The sequence below is a fragment of the Sphaeramia orbicularis genome, chromosome 16 (assembly GCF_902148855.1).
Source record: "Sphaeramia orbicularis chromosome 16, fSphaOr1.1, whole genome shotgun sequence".
Taxonomy (NCBI): domain Eukaryota; kingdom Metazoa; phylum Chordata; class Actinopteri; order Kurtiformes; family Apogonidae; genus Sphaeramia; species Sphaeramia orbicularis.
Genome location: NC_043972.1, coordinates 61667621 through 61675074, shown reverse-complemented (window position 1 = coordinate 61675074; position 7454 = coordinate 61667621). Strand labels below are relative to the sequence as shown.

The window sequence follows — 7454 nt, the reverse complement described above, 5'->3', positions numbered from 1 at the left end:
TCTGCACTCTTCAGTGTGTCCACTAGGGGACACTGTTCCTACAGAAATGCTCCACACCAGCTCTGTCCCACTCTGCACTCTTCAGTGTGTCCACTAGGGGGCAGTGTTCCCACAGAAATGCTCCACACCAGCTTTGTCCCAGTCTGCGCTCTGAGGTCTGTTCCTGTCAAACTGGAAAATAATAAATAACTAAACAGAATGTGTGACACTGTCCTTTTGGTTGGACCAGACAGACCCATCAGCTGTTGTGTTCTTTTAGGATCCTGTGGCCTTTAATATGAGGAAAGCACACCTGATTCAAAACGGCAGTTTTCAGGAATAACGACAAATTAAAGCCACAAGTGGCATCTGAAGGCCCTCGCCACGGGCACATCCAGTAGAAGTATGTCCATCGTTCAGCAGGTGGCGCTTTGTCTTCTGACAAATGGGCGAAGGCCTGGGAGACTGGCAGATGACTCAAATTTGAGCCAAATCGTTGTTCGTATGTCTGAACTGATGCAATTTTCGTGAAGGTAAATTTGTAGGGGGCGCTACTGAGCGATATGGCATTTTCTTTTGATAAATGGTGTCGTCCACTTACACCCACATGACTGACCCCGAATGGGCGTGTCCCATTGACTCCCATTCATTCTGAGCAGGTGTAAATATGCGACTTGTGCACATGTCATGTACATGTTCTTAAAGGTCTCAGTGCCATGAATGTGAATATGTGTGAGAGTGGCCACAGTGGAGAAAGGCGACTGCGTCACTGGTGATTTGGTCCCCATGCGCCCACTGCAGACTCAGTAGGCCCTGCGCCGGCTTTACTCGGCTCGGGTCTAATTACTCACATTTATAAGTTGTTTTTTTTTCATATTCAAACTGTGACCTTGAAGGTTCGGTGTCTCCAGATTTTCATGTCCAGTCAAACTAAGAAAACGCTGTCAGTTGTAATTAAAGTGTCAATTAGGGATCATCAGGACCTCACAGCTGTGCACATGTCAGGGCGGGGGGTGGGGGGGGTCATCACAGCTGGGGAGCCCTAGACGTCCTTAAACCCTTCAATAGTCCAACAGCTGGAAACTGGAGTACACTGGAGTACACTGGAGCACACTGGAGTACACTGGAGGACACTGGAGGACACTGGAGTACACTGGAGGACACTGGAGCACACTGGAGCACACTAGAGCAAACTGGAGGACACTGGAGCACACTGGAGCACACTGGAGGACACTGGAGTACACTGGAGCACACTGGAGCACACTGGAGCACACTGGAGGACACTGGAGCACACTGGAGGACACTGGAGGACACTGGAGTACACGGGAGGACACTGGAGTACACTGGAGGACACTGGAGCACACTGGAGGACACTGGAGTACACTGGAGGACACTGGAGCACACTGGAGCACACTGGAGTACACTGGAGCACACTGGAGGACACTGGAGTACACTGGAGCACACTGGAGCACACTGGAGCACACTGGAGGACACTGGAGTACACTGGAGGACACTGGAGCACACTGGAGTACACTGGAGGACACTGGAGGACACTGGAGTACACTGGAGGACACTGGAGCACACTGGAGCACACTAGAGCACACTGGAGGACACTGGAGCACACTGGAGGACACTGGAGTACACTGGAGCACACTGGAGCACACTGGAGCACACTGGAGGACACTGGAGCACACTGGAGGACACTGGAGCACACTGGAGGACACTGGAGGACACTGGAGCACACTGGAGGACACTGGAGGACACTGGAGTACACTGGAGCACACTGGAGGACACTGGAGCACACTGGAGCACACTGGAGGACACTGGAGGACACTGGAGTACACTGGAGGACACTGGAGTACACTGGAGGACACTGGAGCACACTGGAGGACACTGGAGGACACTGGAGGACACTGGAGCACACTGGAGGACACTGGAGCACACTGGAGCACACTGGAGGACACTGGAGGACACTGGAGGACACTGGAGTACACTGGAGGACACTGGAGCACACTGGAGGACACTGGAGTACACTGGAGCACACTGGAGGACACTGGAGGACACTGGAGTACACTGGAGGACACTGGAGGACACTGGAGTACACTGGAGCACACTGGAGGACACTGGAGCACACTGGAGCACACTGGAGGACACTGGAGTACACTGGAGCACACTGGAGGACACTGGAGCACACTGGAGCACACTGGAGTACAGAAAACCAGCAGACTGTAGGGCAGGGCTGTCAAACTCTATTTAGTTCAGTTCCACTTTCAGCCTAATTCCATCTGCAGCGGGCCAAACCTTTAAAATTATAACATAAAAAAACCTAGAAATAATGACAACTCAAAGGTTTTATCTTCATTTTAGTGCAATAAAAAACATTGAATTATGTTTGTGTTTTTGTGTTTTTACTTTTACAAACTATCTTTTCACCAAAACAGATGTGAATAACCAGAAAAAAAATATTTCTTGAGAAAAACAAGCTAAATTTTAACACTGTTCTGCCTCATCTTATCACCTGTACATGTGCATTTACACATAATGTTACACAAACATAATACTGTTGAAATTTTGAAGTTTGGAATGTGGAACTAAAATGAGAACCATGTCTACACCAGGTCTGTCAGACTCATTCTGGTTCAGTTCCATATTCAGCCCAGTTTGATCACAAGTGGGCCAGAACAGTAAAAGAATGACTTCAGGACAAATCCAAGTTTTTCTTTGTTTTAGTACAAAAAACCCAATTAAATTATGACAATATTTACATTTTACAAAAAAAGATGTGAATAACCTGGAAAAACACATATTTCATTTGAAAAACTAGTGTAATTGTAACACTGTTCTGCCTGGACTTCTTATTTCTACATGTGCATTTCCACACAGTGTTCCATAAACATTTGGGAACAGACAGAATATTGTTCAAATGTTGGAGTTTGAACTAAAATTTGAACAGTTTCTCCAATATTCCATCTGTTCTTCTGAACACAACTGCAGATCCCAGTGGATCCATAAATGCACCAAACATTTAGGAACAGGCAGAATATTGTTCAAACTGCACAGTTCAGGTTGTTCATCTGTGCTTTTATTTATGTGTTTATTTGCATTTTATTGTGAAAGAATAGTTTTGTAAATGTAAATATTTTCACAGTGTAATCTTATTTTTTACTTTAATTTTTCACAGTAAATGTGTGTTTGTCATTATTTGTGGTTTATTGTGTTGTTCTTCTGACTGTAGATCTCATTGGTCTGGATGTGGAACCTGAACCAAAAGGATTAGTTCAACCTGGACTGTTCAGGTTCAGACTCAGACTGTTGGTCTGATTCTGCATGAATCAGACCAACTGGAGGAGTTCACTGGAGGAGCCCACGCAGAGTCAGTGAATACACATGTAAGTTTATATCAGTTCAAGGACAGAACTGAGCAAACACAAACAGGACACACACAGACGGGTACCACAGACATGGGGGGTACCACACAGACAGATGGGTACCACACAGATGGGTGGTACCACACAGACAGATGGGTACCACACAGACAGATGGGTACCACACAGATGGGTGGTACCACACAGACAGATGGGTACCACACAGACAGATGGGTACCACACAGATGGGTGGTACCACACAGACAGATGGGTGCCACACAGACAGATGGGTACCACACAGATGGGTGGTACCACACAGACAGATGGGTATGACACAGATGGGTGGTACCATCTGGTTCTCCTCTTACCTGACCGGCAGAAGCTTCACTGTGTCAATAAACAACTTCCAATCTGACTCAGCGGATCTACTGTGTGGTGTGTCCCAAGGCTCTGTCCTGGGACCAGTCCTATTCTTACTCTATGTCCTCCCACTTGGCCACATTATCCGACAGTACAGTGATGTCTCCTATCATCTATTCGCGGATGACATCCAGATATACTGCTCCTTTAACTCCTCTGAGCCCCACAAACTGAGTTCCTTAATCATCTGCTTGTCAGAGCTGAAGCAGTGGCTAAATGAGAACAGCCTCCAGCTGAACTCCAGTCAAACACAGACCCTCATCATTGCCCCGGATAGTGCAATCCCAGGGATCAAACATCACCTTGGAGACCTGAGTTCCTCGGTAAAGACAAAACTGAGGAATCTGGGTGTCATCTTTGACCAGGACATGTCTTTAGAATTCTACTCCAAACACCTAGTCAAAAACTGTTTCTTCCACCTACGCAACATCTCCAAACTCAGATCTATGGTGTCCACAAATGAGCTCGAGATGATCGTTCACGCTTTCGTATCTTCTCGCTTAGACTACTGCAACAGCCTGTTTATATGCTTAAACAGAAGGAGCTGGCCCGTCTACAGTTTGTCCAGAACTCTGCTGCCAGGCTCCTGACCCGCACAAACAGGAGAACCCACATCACTCCCATCCTTAAATCTCTCCACTGGCTCCTGTTCTATATCGTCTTCATTTCAAAATTCTTGTGCTAACTTTCCGGGCTCTACATGGCCAGGCCCCTGCATACATTGCTTCCCTGATCCAGCCCTACAGCTCGACTCGTAGCTTGAGGTCTTCAGGACAGTACCTGCTGATGGTTCCACGGACCTGTTTTAGCACACGCGGTGACAGGTCTTTTAAAGCTGTGGCACCACGTCTATGGAATGACCTGCCTCTACACCTACGGTCCATGGACTCTGTACAGAGCTTTAAGAAACACCTCCAAACCCTCCTGTTCAAAAAGGCTTTTTAGTCTCCCACCTGACCCAGGACCACCACAGACTGATTACACTCTATGTATTCATCATAACGTACTCCATGTGTCATCCCCCCCCCCAGTCTCTCTATATCTCTATCGCTCTCTCTTTTCTCCTCCTTTACTCTCTCTCTCTCTCTTTAACCCCAACTGGTCAAGGCAGACAGCCATCCTTCAGGAGTCTGGGTCTGCTCGAGGTTTCTGCTGTTAAAGGGAAGTTTTTCCTTCCACTGTCACCAATCACAAGTGTTTGCCCCTGAAGGATTCTGTTGGGTCTCTGTAAACTTAATCTGATTCTGATTTGAATTGATAAAGCACTTTGTGACTCTGTCTGTGAAAAGTGCTCTATAAATAAAATTTACTTTACTTTACTTTACCACACAGATGGGTGGTACCACACAGACAGATGGGTACCACACAGATGGGTGGTACCACACAGACAGATGGGTACCACACAGATGGGTGGTACCACACAGACAGATGGGTACGACACAGATGGGTGGTACCACACAGATGGGTGGTACCACACAGACAGATGGGTACCACACAGATGGGTACCACACAGACAGATGGGTACGACACAGATGGGTGGTACCACACAGACAGGTACTACACAGACAGATGGGTACCACACAGATGGGTGGTACCACACAGACAGATGGGTACGACACAGATGGGTGGTACCACACAGATGGGTGGTACCACACAGACAGATGGGTACCACACAGATGGGTGGTACCACACAGACAGATGGGTACGACACAGATGGGTGGTACCACACAGACAGATGGGTACGACACAGATGGGTGGTACCACACAGATGGGTGGTACCACACAGACAGATGGGTACGACACAGATGGGTGGTACCACCCAGATGGGTGGTACCACACAGACAGGTACTACACAGACAGATGGGTACCACACAGATGGGTGGTACCACACAGACAGATGGGTACCACAGACAGGTGGTACTACACAGACAGGTGGTACCACACAGATGGGTACCACATACACGGGTGGTACCCAACAGACGGTCCCATGGAGGACCGTTCCCTTTCACCTCTGATCTACAGAAGTTGTTTGACAGCAACAACATGGACCAACAGACCAGAGGAAACTGTGGAGGAATGTGAAAACAAATGGTGAAACAGAACTTCTGTTCCTGTGTCATTTACAAACACATCCATGGTCAGTTCTGGTCAGTGTTTTTTTTTTTGTTTTTGTTTTTTTTTGTTTGTTTTTGTTTTTTACTAAAACCATGCCATGCTTTCACATTAGTCTAGAACTATGTTAATTATGTGTTCTCTCATTATTACAGGGCATTCCATGATAACTAAGCCAATCAGTTTACACACTCATTTCTGTTTGATGTGAAATATAAATATAAAACTTTGATCAACAAAGACAACAAAATGAACAAAAGTTAATCAAATAATAAACAAAATAAAAACTAATTATTCTGAAACGACTTGCAAACAACAACACCCACACTTCAACAACTGATGCCACTGGACACTACACACAGGCTGAAGTATTTATGTTACTGCAATTGTTGGATAAATACTTTTTTTAGCTGGTTCTATGTTCATTCTAATGGACTCTAAGCTCCGCCCCACTACTTCCTGAACTTCAGGTGGTTCTTTATTTCCTGTTTTTCATTATTGGACACACTGATTAGCCCAGGTGTGTCTGCTACTCCTTGTTGTGATACTGATTAATTAGACACACCTGGATTAATCAGTGTGTCCAATAATGAAAAACAGGAAATAAAGAACCAGTTGAAGTTCAGGAAGTAGTGGGGCGGAGCTTAGAGTCCACTGTCATGTCCTTGTGCTGGTTTATGACACTAACAGACACACAGATGCACAAACACAGCAGGCTAATTACACATATTGAACCTTTAAATTGTGTCCATGACTGAGGATCTGTGGTTCAAATGTTGGCAGAGCACAAACAGAATGTGTTTGGCCCACAGTCCCACAGCAGTGCGGTGGTGCCACACTTCCGGTCCAAACAGCTGTTTATAGTTCGGTGGCTGCAGCCTGTCCACATAAACCTGTACACCCATGGGCAGTGAGGGGCTGGGACTGCACTAAAACTGGAGCTGTGAGCCTGTGGATGTGCACAAACAGCACTAAAGCCATAGGTATGAGTCTAAATACAAGTGTGTGTCTGTGTGGAGGAGCTGGAACTGTTCTGACCCTGTGCTTGAACCCCCCCCCCACTCCAAAAGTTAAAGGATGGTGCATATTCTCCCTGCCCATCCCCTGGTACCTGTGTCTTATTGGTCTGACTGTAGATACAGCAGGAGCAGGGCTCCAACACAACACCAGCTGAATGCTAATGCTGTGGGGTGGTCTTCCTGTGGCTGTATTTATAGTTCCTGTGGGAGTCCTCCCCCTCCCCCCTCCCCCCTCCCCCTCTCTCCTTCCCACTCTGCTTCCCCTCCCTCTGTTTCACCTGTCACCATCTCTATCTTCTACCATTCCTGTTTTGTTCTCCCCTCACTACCACACCGCCTCACTGACCCCTCCCATCATTATTTCGTGCAGTATTTGGGTTCAGTCGCTCCAGATGATTCCAACTCTGTCTGACACCAAATACATTCAAGCACTAATTCTAACGGCAGATACACTCCTGGGATCCACAGTTTATTCAGGATTTAAAGGTGGGCTATGAGGTCTTAGAGAAGCACTTCCAGCAGCTACCTTTGAAAATACTCCATTCTAAAGGACAAACCC

General features: G+C 46.8%; 1 protein-coding gene across 1 annotated transcript; it reads right to left on the bottom strand.

Moving 5' to 3' along the window:
- Window positions 1-1040: 1040 nt before the first annotated feature.
- On the bottom strand, window positions 1041-3696 carry LOC115435860 (keratin-associated protein 10-8-like). Its single transcript, XM_030158468.1, has 2 exons — window positions 3657-3696; window positions 1041-2182 (listed from the first exon to the last, which is right to left on the bottom strand). The coding sequence occupies exons 1-2, from the start codon at window positions 3694-3696 to the stop codon at window positions 1041-1043; spliced, it is 1182 nt and encodes a 393-aa protein (XP_030014328.1).
- Window positions 3697-7454: the final 3758 nt, after the last annotated feature.

Bases quoted from the DNA above. Each gene is read 5' to 3' on its own strand.
- LOC115435860 (XM_030158468.1), bottom strand. From the start codon at position 3,696: ATGGTACCACCCATCTGTGTCATACCCATCTGTCTGTGTG. The intron at 2,183-3,656 runs GTACCACCCATC...TCTGTACTCCAG, and splicing joins CATACCCATCTGTCTGTGTG to TGTGCTCCAGTGTGCTCCAG.